General features: G+C 37.7%; 3 protein-coding genes across 14 annotated transcripts in view; 2 read left to right on the top strand and 1 right to left on the bottom strand.

The window, feature by feature from the left end:
- Window positions 1-589, top strand: part of CRYZL1 (crystallin zeta like 1) — a 33,655-nt gene extending 33,066 nt beyond the window's left edge. For 5 of the 7 annotated variants that reach the window (XM_082459128.1, XM_082459132.1, XM_082459131.1 and 2 more), the window contains one exon: window positions 31-512. In XM_082459128.1, the coding sequence (XP_082315254.1) occupies window positions 31-130 (100 nt within the window). In that variant the 3' untranslated portion in view covers window positions 131-512. Of the gene's footprint in view, window positions 1-30 lie in introns of all 7 variants that reach the window. The other 2 variants (XM_082459133.1, XM_082459130.1) reach the window with 1 other exon arrangement.
- A 129-nt stretch (window positions 590-718) lies between these two features.
- DONSON (DNA replication fork stabilization factor DONSON) lies at window positions 719-18,559 on the top strand. Of its 3 annotated transcripts, XM_082459116.1 has the most exons (11): window positions 719-1,557; window positions 2,309-2,389; window positions 3,516-3,719; window positions 4,818-4,996; window positions 6,192-6,370; window positions 7,004-7,085; window positions 7,193-7,297; window positions 7,893-8,091; window positions 8,799-9,011; window positions 9,779-9,924; window positions 15,660-18,559. In XM_082459116.1, the coding sequence occupies exons 1-10, from the start codon at window positions 1,246-1,248 to the stop codon at window positions 9,914-9,916; spliced, it is 1,692 nt and encodes a 563-aa protein (XP_082315242.1). In that variant the 5' UTR covers window positions 719-1,245; the 3' UTR covers window positions 9,917-9,924; window positions 15,660-18,559. The 3 variants fall into 3 exon arrangements, with proteins under 3 accessions (XP_082315242.1, XP_082315243.1, XP_082315241.1); XM_082459117.1 differs by lacking the exon at window positions 15,660-18,559 and having other exon boundaries at window positions 6,192-6,343; window positions 9,779-10,192; XM_082459115.1 differs by lacking the exon at window positions 15,660-18,559 and having other exon boundaries at window positions 9,779-10,192.
- Window positions 10,444-23,929, bottom strand: part of SON (SON DNA and RNA binding protein) — a 31,377-nt gene continuing 17,891 nt past the window's right edge. For 2 of the 4 annotated variants that reach the window (XM_082459092.1, XM_082459094.1), the window contains 6 exons: window positions 19,660-19,770; window positions 18,566-18,682; window positions 14,293-14,440; window positions 12,618-12,689; window positions 12,396-12,511; window positions 10,444-11,818 (listed from right to left, as the gene is read on the bottom strand). In XM_082459092.1, the coding sequence (XP_082315218.1) occupies window positions 11,660-11,818; window positions 12,396-12,511; window positions 12,618-12,689; window positions 14,293-14,440; window positions 18,566-18,682; window positions 19,660-19,770 (723 nt within the window). In that variant the 3' untranslated portion in view covers window positions 10,444-11,659. Of the gene's footprint in view, window positions 11,872-12,395; window positions 12,512-12,617; window positions 12,690-14,292; window positions 14,441-15,074; window positions 15,155-18,565; window positions 18,683-19,659; window positions 19,771-23,929 lie in introns of those variants that run through there. The other 2 variants (XM_082459093.1, XM_082459095.1) reach the window with 2 other exon arrangements.

The raw sequence follows: 23,929 nt of genomic DNA, 5'->3' as shown, positions 1-23,929 counted from the left end.
GACATTTCTAATAGTTTCATTCTTCCTCAGACCTCAGTTGGATGAACCCATTCCACTATACGAGGCAAAAGTTACCATGGAAGTTGTTCAGAAAAATCAAGGAAGAAAGAAGCAAGTTGTTCAATTTTAATTTTGTTCTTTCTCAGACCTCAGTTGGATGAACCTTTTCCAGTATTGAAGCCAGAGTTTCCTTGCAAATTGCTCAGAAAAGTCAAGGAAGATAAAAGCAAGTTTTTATGTTTTTAAGCACGTTTTCCTGCTGAGACACGATGCTCAGAGTTATCTGAAGTATTTGAAAAGTATTTGGAAACATTGTACAGACGGGTCAAGACAATTCTAAAATTTAACATCTAAAGGGAATATTCTGAAAGCCTTTAAAATTATTGTTCCTATATATTTGCCTCTTATAAAATTCTTTACATGAAGAAAACTGCTTTCAGCAGAAGCCACGCTACTCTGATAAAGCTGTTGGAGTCTTTTGCTATGTCAAAATAACATTATTTTGTATCAACTCCATTCTCAACACCTTCCTTCTTTAACATCCTTTGCTGTCGTAATTTAATACTTTGAATATATTTTCAAGTCTCAAGGACCTAGCCCATTGAAAGCTAAATTGTTTTTCAAATATTCATTCACTCCAGGGTTTCCTCAGGATCGAACGGGAGCATCACGGTAACTCGTCCGTGACCGCTGCAGTGTTTGCGTGGAAGGCTGCAGTGGCGATGCTTGGGAAGCGGGGCGGGAGACTGCGCTTGCGTAGCCGGCGTGCTGATTTCCTGTCGGGGCTCTCTGTTTCGGGGGGAGGGGGAGGAGGCCCAGGCCCCTCTCTCCAGCTCTGGACGTCGCCGCTGCGCTCTGGAAGGTTATCGAAGGGGCAGCTCAAGTGTGACGTTTCGTTTTCATCCTGGCGCCGTGCCTGGGGCTCATCACACCGTGCTGCGGATTTGAACAGCGCTCATCTATCCCGGTGCGCAGGACCGCGTGCTTCCCAGCCACCTAGCACCCGGCGACCCGACTACAGCCAAGGACCCAATCAGAGCGCCAAGGCGGCGTCCGGCGAGGCGCGGGACCCTCGCACGCCCTTGATCTCGGAGGAACACAGCCGGGGGCGGAGCCTCGCGGGCGCCGTACGGCACACGCGCCGCGAGACGCCGTGGGGGCGGGGCCACGTCGGGGGCGGGGCCGCGGCGCGCGGGAAGCGCTTGCGGGGGCTGCGGGCCGGGTCCTCCGCCTCCGCGGCTAGCGATGGCTCTGTCGGTGCCCGGCTACTCGCCCAGTTTCAAAAGGCCGCCAGAGACATTGCGGCTCCGACGGAAAAGGGGCCGGAGCCTTGAGGCCGCCTCGCCGACCGAGGAGCGGCCCGAGCCGGCGACCCGCCGCGCCGCCCTGACGGCCGGGCTGCCCCTCCGCCCTTTCCCGGCAGCGGGCAGAGGTGGCGGCGGCGGCGGCCCGACCGCGTCCCGAAGGAACCCCTTCGCCCGCCTGGACAACCGGCCGCGGGCCGCCGCCGAGCCTCCCAATGGGCCGTCCCGCGGCCAGCAGGAGGCGCCGGGCCCGGTGAGTGTCTTCGTGCCTGGGAGCCGAGGGGTTCTCGTAGTTCGTGGGTCGATTCGTCTGTGAAGTAGGGATGGCGGGTTCTCGCGTTTCAGGAGCGAAATGGGCGCGAAGCTGAAGCCGCCCGCAGCCTCAGGGGGGCCTTGAGCCTTGGGAGTGGCTGCCCTGCGAGGTCGGGGCGGCGTGAAGTGCGCTCCGCGAGCTGCCGCGGGACTTGCGGGGCCGGCCTGTCCTGAGGAGTGGACCCCGCGGCCCCGCCCGGCGCGCGGCGGGGGAGTTTGGGCTGCAGCCGTCTGGTGGGGGGTTGGAGATCAGTGGGAAGAGAGCGCCGAGTAATCCTGGCACTAATCCCGGAAGGCCACCGTTTGATGGGAAGGTTACAGGACCCTCTTTCCTGCGTGATTCAGTGCCTGCCTTCTCACGCGCTCAAAATTATTCTGGGGTTGGGGGAATGTTGAGGATTGATGGGGTCAGAATTTACTAATATTTGTCTTACCCCGCAACCTTTTGGATCTTTTGAACTGAGATTATTGGTTACTGAGTTCTTAGTTGCGCAAATCACCTGCCCTTTTCCCGGTCCATTTTGATAGTAAAGTTCAGGCACAAAACTGAAGTGAAATACTCTGTTATACTGATTTGGACTTACGTGAATTCCTGCACTTGCTGAGAAACTTGTATGCCAGGTGAAGGTCTACATGTTTAAAGCGAACTCCAGCATCATTTATAATTTAAAAGGACCATTTTTTAACCTCAGTTTTTAGATTCTAATCAAGAAAATGATTTGCTATGGGAAGAGAAGATTCCTGAAAGAACAGCCATTACTGAATTACCCCAGGTAACACTTTTTAAATGTCATTAGAGTGTATATTCTTATAACATAAGTGTATACTTCTCAGAAGTGTTTTACTTGGAAAATAGTTTCACAGAGAGCCCTGAGTGATCATCTCTACCAGGGTTGAAAAGGTGGCAGGCATCAGCCTTGGTAAAGGACTTTGTATGTTGTGGTAATGTTTATAATGGCACCAATGCTAAAGTAGGCGTAGATGTGGGTTTTATTTCTGCCCCCAACAGTTTTCACGCTCTTCTGTAGGTAGTGACAACTCCAGCTCATCACTCAGAGCCGACGCCTCCAGGCTCAGCTGCTTTTTGAACTTAATCCTTCACTGCAAATCCCCAAATTAGTTCCACAGGCTGTGGTATATCACTGAACCTCCCTCCACCACCACCACACACACAAACGCTCCTTGATTCCATTCCTCAGCTGCTGCTTTCGTGATAGTTTAACAAATGCATAGATTGTTCTAATGGGAGCAGGCTAGAAGAGTTCCCAAGACCCAGTCTCCCTTCCTTGCAAATGGCCTTCGGGTCTCTTGGAAATAGTTCCCCCTTCCTTGTTATTTTTTAATGTCATCTAGAAGAATCATTGTAACGTGGAGAATACTGATTTGACAGCAAAACGGTTTGGGAGGAATTTTTGAGGTCGGCAAATGCTTCTTAAATATGGCCTCTAAGAACCCAACCTAAGTTACCTGCAAGAGCAACTTAGACCTGGTTCCAGAGTTTTAGAGGCTTAAAAAGTGCTTTTTAAAAAATACTTGGAAGATTTTCCGCTTTGATAGCAGTATCAGTAGTAGATGTTTTAAAATCATGATCATGAAAATAGTACGTCTCTTGTAACTAAACTATATAGAACTATAATAAACTAAAAAGTGAAACCTTTCCTTCCACCAGCCTCAACAACAAATTCCCACTTTCCAGAGATAACATCACTGTTAACGGTTTAGTGTGGCTCTTTCCAGACTCTTTCACAGTGTGTAGTATATTTTCAGTGTTATTTATTGTACCATTCATAACATTTTGAAATTTCAGTGGTCATGAGTATGTTAGTTGATGAATTCTACAGATTGAAGGGTTTTTTCCTTGGTACTCTACTAATTTTTGTGTTCTTTGTTTTCTGAAAGACTCCTCATGTATCATTCTCCGAATCTGATATTCCATCCTCAGAGAGTACTGAGTTACCTGTGGACTGGAGTATTAAAACTCGACTCCTTTTCGCCTCTTCTCAACCCTTTACCTGGGCAGATCATTTGAAAGCACAGGAAGAGGCTCAAGGTGTCATCCAGCATTGTAGGGCAACAGAAGTTACTTTGCCTCAAAGTATACAGGTAATTCTGTAAGAAAATAGCTATGCTTAAAAGTAACAAATTAAGTGTAAAATGTACTTCTCTGCAAAATATGAGAGACATTTCCTTTCATTAAGTTTTTCTTTTGACATTTAAAGACACAGAGACTTGGGAAATTTTTTATTTCCCAAATGCTGCTTTCATACTGTTTTTTAAATCAGATATAGTAACTGCCTGTTAAATTTATAGACCTGTCCTGAGAATTAGTCACTGCTGCAGGCAGGAAGTGTTTGAACTACGCTATCCTTTTCTAAGGCCTTTTGAGAAAGAAAATATCAGGAAATGAAAAGCAATTGAGGAGTAGGATTGCAAAGACAGATTGGTTATTTTACTGGTTTTCTCCCATAATGTATACTGTATTTTTTAAATGCACTAATTCTTACCACCTGGGTGATGGTCTGTTGTAAATTTAGGAGAGTTGATGAGTGCTAGAAAGGTTTTAGAGAAATGTAATTGCATTACTTTCAAGCAGCTCATCAACTCAAACCAGGTTAAAAGAGATTACCTGAAAGAGGCCTTGGTACATCTTTTCTGATAAATAGATGCAGATGATTTGTGATTGGGATGATCGGTTTTTATTGGCTACTTTTGAAACAGTGCTATGAGGGGAGGGGGTTGAATATAGTGTTACACACACACACACACACACACACACACACACACACACACACACACACACACACACACACACACACACACACACACACACACACACACACACACACACACACACACACACACACACACACACACACACACACACACACACACACACACCCTGCCCTGGTGATAAAGAGTGATAGTCACTGTTCTCAAGGATGGTAGACCCAGACGAACGTTCCCATCTACATCTAAGCGTCCTTGCTGGTATGTGGTTTAACAGACTGTAATGGCTGGCAAGGAAGGTTTTCCCAAACAACAATAAACTACATTTTAGCCCCTGTTCACAGTTATTAACACTTTCTTACAGGAAGCAGTAAAGATTCTGAGAATGAGTGTTTGGTATATTCAGTGTCTTTTTAATTAAATTCTGTATTTCTACTGGGGCAGGAACTGTCCAATATCATCTTTGTATTTTAGGATCCCAAACTCTCCACTGAGCTCCGTTGTGCCTTCCAGCAGAGCCTTATCTATTGGCTCCACCCTGCCTTGTCTTGGCTACCATTGTTCCCTCGTATTGGAGCTGACAGAAAAATGGCTGGAAAGACAAACCCTTGGTCAAATGATGAAACCCTGCAACACATTTTAATGAGTGACTGGTAAGATTAGTAAAAATTTGTGCAACCCATTTTAGCCGTATTTTCTCCTTATTTTATTTATGATGTGGAGATGAGCAGTAGTAGATGGATTTCTATGTCCTTCTGAATTATTTTATTTAAACTGTAATAACTAACATTTAAATTGTTTACTTTTGGGGAATTCCCTGGCGGTCCAGCGGTTAGGACTTGGCGCTTTCACTGCTGCGGCCCAGGTTCAATCCTGGTCAGGGAACTAAGATCCCACATGCTGCGTGGTGCAGCCAAAAAGAAAAAAAAATTTTAATTGTTTACTTTTTTAGCTCTTATTCACTCTTTTTTAAAAATTTTTATTGATTTATTTTTTTGGCCACACTGCACGACCTGTGGGATCTTAGTTCCCTGACCAAAGGGATCGAACCCGTGCTCCCTGCAGTGGAAGCGCGGAGTACTAACCACCAGACGGGGAGGGAATTCCCAGCTCTTATTCACTCTTTACGTAGTTGTGGAATATATACATAAGTGTTTGATAAATATATAGAGACCTAATTCTTTAACGTTATTATACTTTTTGCCAATGGCTGCTTCCCTTCTCATCAGTAGAAGCTGCTTATTAAAAGTCAGCAACCAGGGATTCCCTGGTAGCACAGTGGTTAAGAATCTGCCTGCCAATGCAGGGGACACGGGTTCGAGCCCTGGTCTGGGACGATCCCACATGCCGCAGAGCAACTAAGCCGGTGGTCCGCAACTACTGAAGCCTGCGTGCCTAGAGCCCCCGTGGTCCGCAACAAGAGAAGCCACCGCAATGAGAAGCCCGCACGCCGCAACAAAGAGTAGCCCCCGCTTGCTGCAACCAGAGAAAAGCCTGTGCGCAGCAACGAAGACCCAACGCAGCCAAAAATAAATAAATAAAATAAAGTAAATTTATTAAAAAAAAAAAGTGAGCAACCAGTTATCAATTAAGTTTTGTTTAAAGAAAAAATGGCTAGTGTTTAAATGGTAAACACTATTCGTTAAAGTATTTAGAAGTCATCAGTGAGTCCTGTGACCAATTTCAGTCCTTTAAAAAGCCAAGTTCTATGTCATGGCAAAAATTCAGACCATTATCTGTAATATTTGTGTTTTAAATCAGGTGAGTATCAAATTAAATTATACAAAAAAAATTGTAGATGTTGAGTTAGTTTTAATAATGCCTAAAGAAAAATGTTTTTCTTCATAGGTCTGTGAGCTTTACTTCTCTGTATAATCTGCTGAAGACAAAACTTTGCCCCTATTTCTACGTTTGTACCTATCAGTTTACTGTCCTGTTCCGTGCAGCGGGATTAGCAGGAGATGATGTAGTCACGGCTCTCATCTCTCCTACAACTAGAGGTATAAGAGAAGCTATGAAAAATGAAGGTAAAACTATAGGTTTAAAGTGAGAACACCACACTATATTAGTAAACACTCCTTAAAAGCTAAAATTTGAACTGTCTTTTAGCAGTTGAATTGTCTTCTACCGGTTTTATCTAATTGTTTTAAGAATTATTTTATTTCTTTTTTGATTTTTTTCCAGCGTTTAATTAAGCTGTCCATTGTACATAGCTTTAAGTTGTGTTCCCTTCTCTGATCTCTAAACATATATCAAGCTGGAAAGTCCCAATCTGAATATACTCCTATAGAAATTCTTTTATAATACAAATTATCTACCCCCTTTTAATAACATGATCTTTAAAGAGGGTCAACACATTAGTGGATCATGAAATCTATTTAGTGGACTCATTCAGCACCTTATAAAAAAATGAAATAGAGTAGTATATACTTGATGAAAGAGTACCACATATAGTGAGACTATGTATTGTCCTGAACCATTTGTTTCAAGGAGATATGTGTGTTGTGAGCTGCCATCAAGAAAGCATGAAAAGTACTGCTTTAATACATCAGGAGTAAAAACTCATTTTCATATATACTCTCTACAAGTCGGGCACGCCTGTTTAATTTCTTCAGATTATATTAAAGAAAACATAGTTACATTTTTCTTTTCTCACGTAGGTATTGAATTTTCTTTGCCTTTAATAAAAGAAAGTGGCCATGAGAAGAGGAAAGCGTCTGGAACAAGCTTGGGACATGGGGAGTATGTGATTAAAATAACCTTTTACATCATCTGGTGAATTATGGATTCAGTGTAGAGGAAACAGCTTTAGGAAATGGGAACCCTGACTAACTATAGCAATTTCCTAGGGAGCAAGCGGTCAGCGATGAGGATGAAGAAGAAAGTTTTTCCTGGCTGGAAGAGATGGGTGTGCAAGATAAAATTAAAAAACCAGATGTACTGTCTATCAAGCTGTATCCTTTCAGTTGCTGTTAACTAGAATTTATTTTCATTGAATTAAGTTAGTGAGCAATGTAATTATTTTTTTTTTTTGGCCGTGCCACACAACATGCGGTATCTTAGTTCCCCGACCAGTTGCCCCCTGCAGTGGAAGCGCAGATTCCTAACCACTGGACTGCCGGGGAATTCCCTTGAGCAATGTAATATTGACTGACAGTTTTATTTAACTATAATCTTAAACTATCTTTAAGATATTAAAACTGATACTCCATCATGACATTAACCCCTAAGTACCAAAAAGCCATGAACAATTATTAAACTTTTTTAAGTGAAAATATTCTATTTTTGTTAAGTTTGTGGGGGTACTGGAACATATTTTTGACTAGAGAAGAAATCAGTCGTTAGGTATCAATTTCTAGCTAATTCAGATGGTCAAAAAGAAATCATTTTGATCATTCAGATGCCTTATAATTGCAGTGAAGAGGATTAGCAAGAGCATTTCCAGTTTGGAGTGGGGGAAGAGGGTTCCAGGTGATTCAGGATTAAGATAACTGCTGTTCCTTTTGGTATGGGATTTGCATTTGCAGTTTCCTTGATTGTCACGTTCAGGCGTAAAGAGATACATGAAGTACAAATGGATCACAGACCCGAGTCTGTTGTGTTGGTGAAGGGGACAAATACCTTTACATTGCTAAATTTTTTGATCAACTGTAAGAGTTTAATTGCTACCTCAGGTCCCCAGGCAGGACTTCCACCAACCCTCTTATCACCTATAGCTTTCCGAGGTGCCACAATGCAAATGCTTAAGGTAATAAAAAGAGAAAAAAATTCTACACTAATCCTCATAACCTAGCTTTTAAAGACATACTTTTCCTTTTTTGATAGGATAAATTCTTGGTATTTTTACATGGTGCATATTTTTTTTCTTTCCTCCCAGTAAAAAAATTCCTTGATACAAAGTTATTATCAAAGGAATTATATGAAAAGTTATATTTGAATTATTGCCATAAGGAAAAGTTGCTTTCTTAAAGTTTGTCTTTCATAACCAGTGAAAGAACAGAGCCAAGAATGTTCTGTTAAATTATAGGTGGTCTCAAACACTGGATCATGGATAAGTGAAAAGAATAAGTATATATCCATATTGTTGAAGAATTACACATGTAATTTTCATGTGTTACATATGCTGAATAGCAACAGAATCTAATTTTTATTTTCCTAATATTATGCATTGAAAGTGCATTAATAAATCAGGAAGGATACCATATTAAAAAGGTACATTCTCTAGAACTAATACTTAAATTGACAGCCTCATAATTTGGAGGAGAGGATGCTGGAAACAGAATTACTGAACATTTTTTACTCACGTAACATTCTTTTGATGTCTTATGAACTACTTTTATTCCTTAACTGTTAAAGAGGGGAATACCCAAATGAGAAGTTATTGATCACATTTTTAGCTAGGGACAAAAGCTTCAGAGATGGTGACCGTAATTTTCTTTGAATTTTTTTTTGAAGGCGCGAAGTGTAAACGTGAAGGCACAAGCTCCTTCTGGATACAGAGATCAATTTAGTTTGGAGATTACAGGTCCTATCATGCCTCATTCTCTACATTCCGTGACTATGCTACTCAGATCTTCACAGAGTGGGTCATTTTCTGCAGGACTGTATACACACGAGCCAACTGCTGTATTTAATATCTGCCCACCAAAGGATAAAGTACTGGATAAGGTAAGTAGACAGCGGGTAAACAGATTTAGTTGCGGTTTTCTCAAACTAGATGGATGGAGGAAGTCATTTATGATGAGCCAAACTGGTGTTTCAAGTTATTAAACTGTACTGCTTCATATTATCAAGTACAATTACTAAGAGGGAAGGGACGATGACTATAAAGTGTGTGTGTGTGTGTGAGGTAAGTTTTATGAATTCAGGCTGTTGTATTCAACACTGACGAAAGAACTTGCCAAACAAAAGGCAAGTTGTTTTCATTGTCCTCTCGGATCCAGAACCTAATAGTGCCTGCTTACTTACTCTGGGGGCGGGGGTAAATAAATAATTATGGGTGTTTATTTAGCCGCATAGGCCTCTTTTTTTTCTATAGAACTTTTTCTTAGATTCGGGGAGGGATGAGCTGCTTGTTTCATGTGATCCAGCAGTTTCTAGATGTGTCCACACTTGCTTTAAAACTGAAGTAGTTGCTTTACAACATATCTGCCTTTAATTTTGGACATACAGCTTTTTACTTAGAGGTAATGAGACCTTTAAAACTATTTTTATCCATTTGCCAGACTTATAAAAATAACCAAAATTATTATTTTTGGATGCTGTCATTATGCAAAAATTCTTAGGATGAGCTTCTATTGATAATGATAACGATGAATTTGCCCTTACTGAATAAGGCATCTATTTGTCAAAGAGCCCATGGTAATTTTAAAAACTCATCAGTGTTCAAGGACTCTGACAATGCTTTTTACTGACTTGCATACAAATTTCCACAGGAGGCTGTTCATGAGGAGCTTGCCAACTGTGGATTGCACCCTAAAACTCTGGACCACCTTAGTCGAACACCGATACTGGGGAAATCATCTTTACGGCATGTGGAAATGAGTGACTACATTTATAATTGGAGATCCTGAACACCAAAGTAAGCCTAAAAGGAATCTTTGAGGAAAAAAGCCTTCTAGCAAGGAAATTCAAGATTCTTATATCTTTGGCTTTAAAGTTCACTTTGGAAATTTAAAGGAATATAGCTTTAAAAATACTCAAATGTTTACAAACATTAACCTTTTACAATACTTTTATTACATGCACTAAGCAGTAAATAGGAGTAAGCTTTCAAAATCAACATTTGTTTTTACTCTTTTGATTAGATATTCCGATATGAAGATAAACTTTTTAAAAACTTCAAAAACCTTGAATGAAAATTCTAGATCCATTAACCTAATTATAAATTGGGTAGAAAACTGAGTGTTTCCTTGCAAATGGAAATTGAGGCTTAGTATCAATTATCTCATGCCATTGTGACTAACAGCATCAGGACAAAACTGTCTTTAACAATTTCCGTAGGATTGTTATTAGCAAGTTCTAGTTTTATAAAGGTAGAAAACAAATGTAGACAGTATCTACTGAGCTGATTGTTGACGCTTCCACCTTAGTTTTCCTACCTGTTTACAATTCCTCTATTCTCAAAGTACATATTACTTGTTTTAATGCATGTTAACTCAGATAAGGGTATTTTGTATTCCATATAGAATAGGGTTAAGAGTTGTAAAGTATGCTCAGCTGTCATGACAAAGTAGTATTTAATATGTTCTTGTAGGTATTTGTGTATGTGCGTGTATATATATAATTCAAATTTTCTTAAATAAAAGTGCTTAGAAATCCAAAGCATTGGGTAAAGAAGTAACAGTAGTGAAGAAGTATGTGTTCACTTTGTAATCCAGAAAATAAAACACCACATTTATTCCAGAGAAGTTTATATTTGGGCCTTATTAAGCTTTTGAAAATAAAGTTTAGAGACATAGCATATGAATACCACTGTAATACACATGAAATATTCTATCAGACCCTAAAAATTAACATAAACTTAAACTTTCTCATAGTCAACAAAATAGTGGCTGGGTGCCGATTTTATTAGATAAGTTGGTTACAGCATTTTAATTATCATTTTACGTCTATCTAGGTGTAGCTGAAATTCAAAATGCACATCAAAGTAAAACTATATCACAACTCAATGCCATACTAAATGTACTTGGCCTCTGCAGTAAAATTCTAGTCAGACTTCTTTTTAACTCCCTTCTCATTCATGGCCCAAGTGGCTTTTGACAGAAACACAGGACTTAGTGCTGATCATCACACAACATACCACTTTCTTTTTTTTATAACCTCTACAAAATTTAAAGGGGATACGGTGGCGTTAGCCCTGTGGAACAGATCTTGCTTGATTACCTCAATAACACTGGCCCAGTATCTGTCCAGCAGAACCCATTGTGAACTAGTACAAGGTGCACAGCCCTTCACTGATTACAGGCAAGTGTTACAGCAGCCTAGCCATAAGTAAGGGGAGTTGACATCATAGTACAAAATACAGTATAAAAGCGTTATTTAACATTCCACACTGAAGATTACGGATGCCTTCAAACAATCGTTTGGATGTTAGCCACTTAAACAAATACATCACTAAGGTAAACAATATAAACATACCAAAACCCTGTATGGTTAAATACAATTTCCATGGTACAAAAATCAAAGCCTGGAGATGTTTGTACAGATTGCTTTTTACACAATGTCTTAAATTGCCAAATATTTACAACATTAAAGAGGAAATACATTTTGATGCAGAGTAAAATTATCTGAAATGATTAATATAAAACCTCAATCTATCTACGTGAGGCACTCCTGAAGCAAGTGGCATTAGCCATGAGGTCCTTTGGTACAAGGCCCATTGCTTGAAGAACCACAGTAGCTGCTGTGGCTTTAGCATGCTTCTTATTAGGGCTGGCAAAGCTGGGCTGGTAAGCGCTTCCATTTATCAATACCTATTCAAGAAAAACATACAATTGGGCTGGTAAGGGCTTCCATTTCTCAATACCTATTCAAGAAAAACATACAATAAGAACAGCATCAAACTTTAATATCTATTAGCTTTGTAATTTTTTCACTAAAAGCTAGAAAGATAATTTACAAAAATATAAAACCCATACCATGTAAGTCAAATAAATCTCAACCCGAAAAGAAGCAAATCATTTGGGAAAAGGGACTGCAAATTAAGAGCAGGTCTCCAAATTGAAGCATGGGGTGGGGGTGGGGGCGTGGGGGGGGAGCGCGGGGCGGGGGGCGCGGCGGGAGGGAAGCCTGATAAAAACAATTAGTTCCCCACATTCCACTAGAAAAGGTCAACAAATTGTTCACCAGATTTTGCCCACATCTTTCCCGCCAACATTTAGAAAATAATAGGATATTAACAGGTCATATTAAAGCATATACACATATACACACTCCCAACCCACAAACAATACATTAATCCTGTGATCATATAATGCTTATCCCTCACCCTCTAACATCAAGTCATCAAATTAACAAATGTATACAATTAATGCAGAAATTCATATTTACCCTAAAGAGAAAATGTTTGCGATGATCAGGGCCACTATCATGGACCAAGAGAAATTCAGGTGGTTGCCACCTTCTCTTATTACAGATTTCCATCAAGGCAGACACAGGATGTTTGCCTGCAGAGAAAAAAATAACCAGTTATAATTATCTCCACATCTGAGGCAAAAAATTTGAATTCAAGGGGAGGGTGGAACAAGAAGAAATTCAAAACTGTACTCTCACCTGACAGATCTTTCATTGCAGCAGAGAAGTTTCCAGACCTCTTTTGTGCTCTTTCTCCTACTGCAACAAGACCTTAAAAAAAAACCAATGATCACTAAATAAATTTCAAAGCATTTAAAATTACAATATGGCGAAACAACTACTCCCTCTATAGGAAACTGAACCTCAATCCAGGCCCTCAAATAGAAGTTAACACCCACCCACTACCCTTGATCTTGACTCCTATTTTGTTGTTTCAATACGTAAATCTATATACACTGTCTTCATTTATCTTAGTATAAATTTTCAGAAAAGTTAATACTCTTTGCAAATGATTTCTAAAGGTTTCTCATCCCTTGAAAAATGATGCTCAGTTTAATAAGTATGTTCCCCAGAAGTCGAGGATTTTAGGCCAAAACAAAGTGAAAAAGTGAGAAAGGCTCTCTCGTGGATAAATGGGTCCGTTTCTTTTTCCAGCAAACAAGCCCTTTCTGACTTCAAACGTGAGATGTACTCAAAAGACCAACAGCCTCAGCCTCACTTTCTAAAAGGGCTTTAGCTATATTACTAAAATCAATGCTTTCCATTTATCCCAGGGGAATTTTTCAACCAGTTCTTTGCCAATTCTGCCACTATGCTTTCCCAAACCCAGGCCACACTGCACAGTTCCAAAGGGACTATTCCCTGGAATTATGCAATGCACCCACAGATGTTGTCTTCTCATAAACCACCTTTTATGACACACACAATCTATTCAACTTGTATAAGCAGTATGTCAATGTGACAAGAAGTACAATGTCTTTTTCTAATTTAAAGTTTGCATTAATGCTGCATTATTGGGTGATTGTGTTATTTCTAGCCTATTTCCGAGTATCACTATTACAATAAATTCCAATTTGGAATTAAATGGCAACATATTATTCTCAGTAGATGACAATGTAGAAATTCTGATGCAAAACATTTTTTGAAATACATAATTTGGTCAGAGCTAGTTGGTTTCCAAATTCATTAGGACAATAATTTAACTGCATTAACTTCAACTTAACTTTCTGATTACAAAAATAAGGAAAATAAATTAGTTTTAAATTTTCCAGTGTTTAAAAATCAGGTTTAAACAAGCTATTGAAATCACATTTAGCTGGCAGCCCCATGTGATTCTACAATGGACATTATTCCAAGGGAAGAAATGCAATGAAAAGAGGTAACACTGCTGTCAGCAGTTGTTCTACTCTCCAGCCCCAACCCAACAGAACTCAATTACTGAGCTTGAAAAAAGTGATATGCAAAAGGGGTTTAGAAAGTGAAGACTAAACAGAACTCTCTAATAGGAAATGAGGAGAATATGTGGGATAAATATCGTTGAAAGAAAAAATAAATCCTAGAAACAAAAACAAGCACATGTTCCCTGTCAACAGAAAACAAAATGGAAATTCTATGTAAATATGAAATCTAATTAAAAACGTAATCATATACTGCACATAACAAAGGTTGTTTGTTGCCTTTTACGCTCAAATTAGTGTCTCCATCTATATATAAAGCTTCTGAAAATGGGTTAAACATTTTTTTTCCTAACAAAAAGCTATATATACTGTAAGAAGTGCCTCCAGTTCAGGATCACTGACATCAGAAGAATTTATGATAGTAATGAAATCCTAAATGTTAAAGAAGGTATAATAAACTTTCTAAAAAAACTTACCTTTTCGATCTGTCTTAAAATCAACTAGGATAGGTTCCTTATTTCCTTCTTTGTTTTTTCCTAATCCTTCTCCTTCTTTCCAGCCCATTTTTCTCATCAAAACGGCTCCCATTCCTCCAGTTACTGGGGCTGCTCTTAAGAACTGATCCTATCCAAAGAAAGAAAGGTAAAATATCCCCATTTTATAGTTAGAATTTGACTACAAACTCAGTGTAACTTTTTAAAGAAAGAAATCTTATTTTACTTCTAGATCTGTTATAGTTACAGCAATTAAATGCTTCTATACTTATATACATACTGTAGTGTGTATGTTCTAATTATTTTCACATAAACATAACAGTATTTTGAAAGTCAAATAAGTCAAATGGCAGTTTTAGAACAGTGGCCCTTGTGCCCCCCTCCAAAAAAAAAATTAGAACACTCCTGTTTTCGTCCACTATTTAGGTTCACTGGTATCTCTTCTTAGCTTGCAAAATAAAAAGAAGGCAATGTTAAAACAGTCAATAATATTAATTGTCCCAGGTGTACCTAGTTCATGAATAAAGCCTAGAAATCATTTAGAAATAGTTTGGACACTGAAGAAGCATACTGTTATCATCCAAAGTTTTTTCCCCCCATTCTACCATAAATCAAGTATAAATATTTTACTTAGAAAATCCCTATGAAGCAGAAAGATAACACATAAAATACCCTGTAATTATACCAAACTGAATTTTGAATTCTTTTAAAACCTAACTTGATGTTAAAAAGACTTTTAAAAAACTCCTTAAACGTTTACATACCTAGGCCTCGGTAGCAGCAGTGTTGTGAATAGTAGGGCTGGCACTGACCGGGGCAAGAAGACAGCTACAAGGATTTGGCCCTGAAACAAGTTTCCATACAGAGGGGTGAAAGTTCACAGGTTATTCTGTGAACAGTCATCTCTCTTGTATCCAACCCACTGAACCATAATTTCCATCAAAGCAGCAAACCACTTAATGTCATAAGATGCACAACTATATACATTAGCATGGTCAACAGTTATTTTCACGTGTTAAGAACTATGTGATGCCTCTTTTTAAAGGGCATCCATGTATATGTTAACAAACCACTGAATTCTACTGTTGATCTTTATGGCCATTTTTTTAAAATTTATAACATACATCTCCAAATCATGTTTTATTTCCCCTTGTTATTAAACATTCTAGATTTACATTCTCTAGCAAATGTAAGCAAAAGTCATTAACTTATCAACAGAGGCAGTCAAAAATTTTGGTAGCTCTAGAAATAGTATACATTAATCACCTCCTCTACTGATAAGTTAATAGTGAATTTTTAAATCTTGGTTTTACACAATAGTAAAACTGTGTACTGTTATTTTTTCCCAGCTTTTTAATTATCTGCTGGGGAGAAAACATGCCAATGAAGTGTGACTAGACATTAAGTTCAACACGGTACTCTGATGGAAGGAGGCAGCTGTGGAGGTAAAAACATACCCCTGGTTCAGTTCCTTACTTGGTGCAGGCCATGCAGTGTTGGTGGACAGAGAAAAGTTAGCTGATGCTTGGATACCAACTGCCTTGTTGCTACACACCTAAAATTACTTTTACTTACTTCCAGGTTCATCCGCCCCTCTTTTCCAGGAAACACTCCTAAAAAAAAGGGCAACTGTGCAGAGTATAATACAAATCCCCAATAACGCAGGTTTCCAATTTTGTTTCCATTCTCTAATATCTTCAAATCTTTACACCAGTGTGTATACAGTTCAACAAAAAGCTAATTAATGAGACTACAAAAGTAAACAATATTCATCAGGTCATGTCCAAATCATTTCATTCCAGAAAATAAAGCTTCTTTCAAATCAATAACGATTTAAATTTTTTTTTTTTACTACTAATAAACTCTCATACTTTTTCATCTAAGAATACACTGCAGCAAAGTAAAAAAGAATATGGAGAATGTTGGCATTCCATGTAGTCTTTAACATTAAAAGAGGGTGCTGGCCTACAGCAAGGCAAGAAAACACCAAATGAACATTTTTAAAAAGTTTTCTAAATAAAACAAGTAGACAGTTTGTGATATTTGACAGTGAAGATGAATGTTAAATTTCTAGCTGCCTAATGACTTTTTCCATGTTTTTGCTCAGTTTTATAAATAAAATGTTCCTGGCCTTAACTGATATTAGCAGCATATATTGTTCAGTAACATATGAATGGAAGTTTTCCTGAAAGCACTGCTTTCTTCTATAATTATTTAAAAATTTGGTCTGATGAATGAACACATCTTTCTCTTGTGATAACTTATCAAAAATGATTTATGTCTATATTTTAAATGATGTAAATTATTTAAAATCTGCCAACTGTCTACAAGACTGGAAACCAAAAAAAATTAAGGGAAAGTTTACAGGGAACCAATTTAATCATTTGGTAAGTTATGTTAAAGTGATGATGTTTAGAAGTCTGTAGCATTATGTATGGATCAGAACTTCACTGTACAAATGAAGACCAACTTTGCAATGGAATCACATTCTGAAGTTTCTACCTAGTAATATACATGACTAATTATTATGTGCTAAACACCCACATAAACTTCAAGTCTAACTTTCTGAAATATGGAGTACTCAGCTTCAACATTAAATAGTATTAAAGAACTAAAATTGTTAAAGAAATAGATGTACATTTATAATTATTCCCAATGAGATGAAAGCCATTTTTCAAGCACATGAATCACTTTCGTATCTTAAATACTGTAATATAATTAGTCCAAAACTAATTCAAGCTTAAAAATATTTTGCTAGATTTTCATCTTTTTTCCAACATCAACCCCTAGTAAACTAGGTAAGTTGTAATTTTTTTAACCAACCTGATTGTGTACTCACTATATAGATATTGGTGCAACTATTCCCCCCTCCCCCAAAAAGGGGGGCAGGCAAAGTAAGGATATGCTTTACATTAATTTGTTAATAAGAAGATCACCAGAGATAATGCTATCAAAACTGAAAAAAAAGTTTTTAAAAGGTCCAAAGCAACAAAAAATATGACTTTTCAGAAATTCAGCTCACTCATTGGCACTCACAGCAGTTTTCTATAGGTACCCATCCCATTACTGATCACCACCCTGCGAGGCAGGAAGAAGGCACTTGGAGACTGAAATTCCAAGTAATTACTTGCCACGGTCACAAAAGGAGTCAGGAGTACAGCAGGATAAAGAAACCTTCCCAATCCATTAGACCACACAGCCTCCCAGTTTCAGCACTGCTATGCTGCCAATACTCCTGAAACAAATTTCCCCATCACCCATCCAACCAAGCCACTCCCTTCACCAGAATACATTTCTTCAGAAAGCCCTCTGTAACCACCTAAGACTCCCCCAACAACGAGGCAGCCGTAGGTGGAGTTCACACGTCTCACTGCAGGAGGAATCTGAAACCAGGAGCACCTACATCTTCACAGCACGAGGCGTCCGTCCTCTCCCTTGAATTTAGGTCTTACATATCCTGTTTTTTCATGAGATCAGCGGTTCTCAAATTGAACCTGTGGATCACCAGAGGCCACCAGGGCCTAAATGGTGGTCCACAGATAGTATTCGCCATCCCCATCCCACCCGATTCCCCACCCTTCAGCACTGCCCACCCAACACTTCAGCCATCCTCCCCCAGCTTTCCAGACCCCTGGCAAGATCACCACATGCAGCACTAACACTGGGGCCTCCCAACCACTTGCTGTAACGAACAGCTGACAACCACGGGGGCCTGGGGCTGGAGATCACAACAGGAATGAGGACTAGGGGCCAAGGGAGCTTACAGGAGGGCGCAGGCACTAAGGAAGAGGGAAAGAAGGGCACAGGAATAGAGGAACGGAAAATCAGGTGGCAGAAGGCTCTTGGGGGCAGTGCACCAAAAATAAACCTGTAATAAAGTATCCCATGATGAGAAAAAATCTGAGAACCACTGCTTTGAAATCATTAGATTGGTTGTCCAACAGGAACTGTGGAATATTCTGAACAGCACCTGAGATACACTGTTAGCATTCAAAACACAGTTTAAAAAACCACCCCCACAAAACCCAGGAGCAGCAGGATATAAATTAAGTGGCTCTTGAGCCATATTTATACATTAGCCATTGTCTCATGAATCGATCCATCTTCAGTGTCCATCCTGGAGTATATACACATAGCAAATTTACTCATGAAACTGGTTAGATTCACTGGCCTCTTTCTGCACTTTTAATAAAACATTTTCTTAAAAATTTTAACTTCGTACGTGGACACTTTTGTATGTGCATATGTTGTGTACCTTTTTAATCCAGGCTTGGGCACCAGTATTGGCCAACTGTTCTTGTGTCAGAACCTGTACTCCTGTACTTCCTGTGAACTGGCCAGGAATAGAGTTCAGCTGAGCCCAGGCATCAATCTGAAGAAAAGAAGAGGCCTCAATTAAGTAAAATTACTTCTCTAGTTAAAGTGCCACTGGTATTAATTTAATTCCCTAAATGAAATGGTTTACTTAGTTCCCGAAAAGGCTTAATAACAGACTTAAATTTTCAACTTTTCAAAAACAATATACTGAATTTGTACATCTTTAAAATATTGTTTTCCTAAACATTCCAAAGCAGCAGTTCAGTAACTGCTCAGTGGATCCCACTGATAAAATTTGAGATATATCTCTAACTAAAAAGCATAGCTGACACTCATTCTTCAAAATAGCACAGATACATGAAAAATATAGAAAATCACTCATATGGTAAAGGATCCTTGCCCTCCTGCTTACATATCTCATAAATGCTTGCTAATTTGACAACCTCAATTTTTAATTACTTTCTTTGAAGTGTTACAAATCGAGAATTCAAGATACATAGTTAAAGAATAATAAACATAGGAAATTGTTCAAACACTGTGATAATTAAAGAATTAGCTGTCATTCATTCAAAGTATATTTACTGAACACCCAGTACTGTCGGGCAATGTATTTTCTCTCTGAACATGTACTTACTGCTTCCATATATTTACCATAGAAAAGTAGCCTATGGAGCCGCTGTCCACTGTTTAAAAAGCACAGACTCTGGATTCAGACTGTCTGGGTTTGGATCCCAGCTCCCTACTTAACTGGTTTTGTGCCCTTGGGCCTCATTTAGCCGCTCTTTACCTGTCTTCTCAGATGGAAAGTGGAAACTCAATATACCTCACAGGGCTATTATGGGCACTTAGCTATTTTTATACATTAGATTGATTATAAATTCTATGAGGGCAGATAATTTTTTCTATTTTTATTCTCTCAAGAAACAGCTCCTGCCCCACAGTACACAACATATACTGAATGATCAAGCCCCAAATCACTTTAAGTGAGCTTGCTAGATAAATGATCATGTAGATATTAAAACTGCTACATACCCGTTCCTGAGCACGATTTAACATGCTCATAGCTTCAAGGTCAAATGCATTCTCGCTGAGTCTTTTCTGAGCAAGTGCCCGCTCACTCATTGCTGTAGAGATGTCCACAGGCTAAGAAAGAAAATACAGATAATTATCTCAAATAACAACAGTCCCCCTAAATTCTGAAAAATGCTCATATCTTTAGTTGCTTCATGTCAAAAACAAAGTAAGTTTTATATATTAAAATTTTGTAAAGTAGGGAGAAGACTCTAAAAGGTAAACTAACCTTGGAAAACAGACAACGATTGTTTAAGGTAAGTTACAAAGTATCAGGCAGCAGTTGAACTCAACCTAAAATCCGACTTCTTTCCTCATATTTTCTACTACATCAAATTACAATCAATCTCTGGCCTTCACTAACAAAACAGTCATTTATAATAAACGAGAATTTTTTGAACAATTAATTTTGTAACTCATTAGCAGTTTTCATTTTACCCTACTTCTCAGCATAACCCTCAAAAGCAATAAGCAAGGTTCTTAAATAAGCAGAAAACCATTATCACGTCAGTGATGGTTCCTTCACTCGTCTGCACATGTTTTCACCTACTTGCAGTTGTTCATATAGTTTGGTCTTAGGAACTTGGTTTCTTCAAAGAATATATTTACTATTTAAGTAAATGGATCTTTTGTTTTCAGTTTATGTACATTTATGATGGAAGTTAAAATATTTCTGTGGGGTACATAATTGAAACACTTAAAATATGTTTGAAATGTCTTAGGTCCTCCTTTTCAAAGCTCATATTCTACTTGTAAAAAGCTTAAGCTAAGCAGATGGGACTTAACTTTTTAAGAAGTTTCATAATGTCCAGGAAATTTTTAAGGATAATCTTTAAAGCAAATACTGTATTTGCCAAATTTGTGGAGGGCTCAACCAGAGAAAGAAAATTTGATGTTTTTTGTTCTAACATTAAGAGGTTAGGTTGATTTGTGTCAACTCACCAATTCTTAATACTTGTTTTTCTTCTAACACTACTTAACCCATTAATATTTCTAGTATTCCACCCAAGAAAATTCATTTTTGGAAAACGCTTATCTGACATGAAGTATTCCTAAATTCATTTACAAAGAATGACTAGTAAGTACTGCATGGATGTGACAAATACAAGGAAGTCAGTAAAATAACAAAGGTTTTTTTAAAAAGCTAAACTAAGGTTACCTGTAATTTGACTGTGTAGTTGAGTATGAAATACTTTTTAAAAATAAGACCTATAGAGTTGAGAAGGGTATATGACTTTGAGAGAATAATTATATCTCATGCATAAAGATTACTAATCTTCCTTTTTCCTATCTTCAGAACCCCTTAATCACTCCATCATTCTTAGTTATCTTGCTGAATCACCTAGTAAGATTCCTTTAGCAAAACTCAATTTTTCTTCCACAAGGTACCAGAAAGTACAGATTTCTATATATTTGCCTTCTTAAAATGAAAGCAGAATTAAACTGAATTCATTCCGTAACTGTTTATTAGGCTGCTTACATATCTCATTTATGAAAGATCCTAATTTCTTAGTCAACTTAGTAAATTATCCACACTAATTAGAATATTTCTGGGGCTATATAAGCAAAGCCAGATTGAAACACTAGAAAACTTAGTAGGTTCACTTTTCACTTCTATTTACAATTGTGATCACTGCTGGGACTTTAAGTGGGAACCCAGATATCTTAGGTCAAAATTTACATTCCTTTGGCCTTAGATGTTAAGATCATCGAAGTAATTTTTGAAAGCCCACTAAATATATCTCAAGTACTGTTCTTTAACCTTGCCACAATTACTTTGGGTTTCATACCCATCTACAAATCTAAGTGTTAGGTTATTTAGGTATAAAATAATAGGTTTTTATTCTAAAAAGTCGAAACTCAGAGGCAATACTGAGGAAAATGCACCTACCCATTACCACCCCAAGCTCTGATCCCCCAATTTCCAACTGTAAATTAGCCATAAAAATGTAGTTAAGATGGCTCCGAAAACTTCCAACTTTTCTAGAATAAAATTACTTCTTGCCAACTGGAAAGCAAATTAACATACCTATCTGTGAATTCTTCCTTCTGAAGACATTTTTATATCTTCATACATTTTTCTCTTTTAACCTTTATTAAGTAAGCAGGTAACCTAAATACCCCATCATTATCCTCAGGATGAAACTTCATTCAAATCTCACTAATATTATACGTTAAATTCACATCTCACTCTGAAAAGAATTTTTATTTATTTATTTCAATAGTATTTATTTAATATATCAACATTGGGATTTAATATAAATTTACTTTAGATAAAATTACAACTATTTTCCTAATACAACTTCATTTATTCTTCAACAGGCTTACCAAGTGAGCTGCAAGTTCATGTCAAAACTGTATTACCAAATAGTAATTTGACTATTAATTTCATATTCATACTTTTTAATGTGGAAAAATATACTCAAAGTAGAATCAATCAGGATTATCTTAATCTCTTAAGGATTCTCAAGATTTTGTATCAAAAAGCATATTTCCAGGTTTTCAAGGTAACTCAGGATATGCAATAGAAAGCCCGAAAGCAGTAATATTCAAAGACTACACCAAATGTTATGAATCAGTATTAAAACACTCATAAAATATCACAGCTACCCTTTAGAACAGCACTGTCCAACAGAATTTTCTATAGTGAAAGCAAATGAGCACTTGAAATGTGTCTAGTGCAATTAAAGAACTGATTTTTCAGTGGTTCACTTAATGACTACTGTATTGGACTGTATAGTGTTTTGTGTATATATAGTATATAGTAAACTATACAGTGTAGCAGGGCTTTAGAATCTTAATCATCTTTTAATGTTGCTCAAAAACAGTAATGTGTAAAAAGTACCAAAATGATGCTAAAAGTTTTAGAATGCTAAAAACTGGGGGAAAAATTATCTTAAACTGTACAGAATACTGTTATCAAGCTATCATCAACACGCCTTATTTATTTCCGCTAATACATGATAGACTTCCTATGTAATGTGTAGTAATACTCTAGGTATTATCATGGGGGGAAATGTTTAATTTCCTTCTCCCTAGGACTTGTTCTAAAAGGTAAAATCCACATAAAAGAGTATCCTGAATTATAATTCCAGTTCTCACATTAATAAAAACCTGTCCAAGTTATTTCACCCCTCTACGTCAGTAACACAGCAGATTACTACTTCCATAACCTAAAAAGTTGTCAGGACTAATGAAACACATATAATTGACACCATGTAACATGCATTTCATGGCCTAAGTTATAACTGTGTACCTTCTGTATCGTCCTCATTTAAAGAACCCTTCTAAGTCAATTTACCTCCCCCCCTTTGTTAACCCAACTGTTTATATAAATAGAACAATTATCTTAAGTATTTCCTATAAAGTCAATTAAAGTATATACAAGAACTAAAGAGAATTATTAGAAGGTGGTCAGTCAGGTAAGGAAAAAATAATCCCTGTAATAGGCAAATTATTTTGTACAGAGGTAATTGCAGGTATCTCAAATTAAAAGATGGTAAAAAAGGAAATTTTTAATTGTAAGAAAATAGAATTAAAGAAAAAGCACCTAACCTGCATACAAAACATGATTTTAAAATATTTAGCTAAAATTAATAAAATACAAAGAGGTTCATGTAGAAAATGAAAACTACAGAAACAAAAGCCACACTAAATACACACTGCCTCAGTTGTTACGTGGCTTGGTTTTAAAAACTGATTTATGAACCTTTTTATTTCACATAAAATTCCTTAGTGCAACTCTCAGTTAACTTGTACATTTAATCCAAATGAATTATAATAAGATAATAGATAAACCATTAAATGGTAAAGAAATTCCATGTTAATCACCTAAGAGAATCTAAGGAGAGAAGAATGAACAACAAAGCTGTACTTAACACATTCTAGCACTGCCAGGTCCTAGTTGTTTCATTTTCAATTAAAATTTTCATCTTACCACAAGAACTCAGCTTTCCTAAACTTCAAAAATTTAGAGCTTCTAAATATAAGGGAATTTTAACTCCACTGGGACAGAGAAATATTCTTCAATAGTAACAAATCAAGCACAGTTGCCAGAGACAAAAACTGTCCGAACATGTAAACAATCACTAGACTTAACGGCAAGCTACCTCTGGACATTTATGATAAATAGTTAACCCAAGGAAATTTTATGTCAGAGACTACATTTATATCTTCTACCCAATAAGTCTTTGCTAACTTTATTACCAAGAATTAATGCCCCCGAGGACAA

This window comes from Balaenoptera physalus, assembly GCF_965194825.1.
Source record: "Balaenoptera physalus genome assembly, chromosome: 4".
Classification (NCBI taxonomy): Eukaryota; Metazoa; Chordata; class Mammalia; order Artiodactyla; family Balaenopteridae; genus Balaenoptera; species Balaenoptera physalus.
The sequence above is the reverse complement of the archived record's forward strand: the minus strand, read 5'-3'. Positions and strand labels throughout refer to the sequence as shown.

Excerpts from the sequence above, each read along its gene's own strand:
- DONSON (XM_082459116.1), top strand. The coding sequence starts at position 1,246 with ATGGCTCTGTCGGTGCCCGGCTACTCGCCCAGTTTCAAAAGGCCGCCA. Across the intron at positions 1,558-2,308 it reads AGCAGGAGGCGCCGGGCCCG|TTTTTAGATTCTAATCAAGA; the intron begins GTGAGTGTCTTC and ends TTTTAACCTCAG. Across the intron at positions 7,298-7,892 it reads GATGTACTGTCTATCAAGCT|GCGTAAAGAGATACATGAAG; the intron begins GTATCCTTTCAG and ends TGTCACGTTCAG.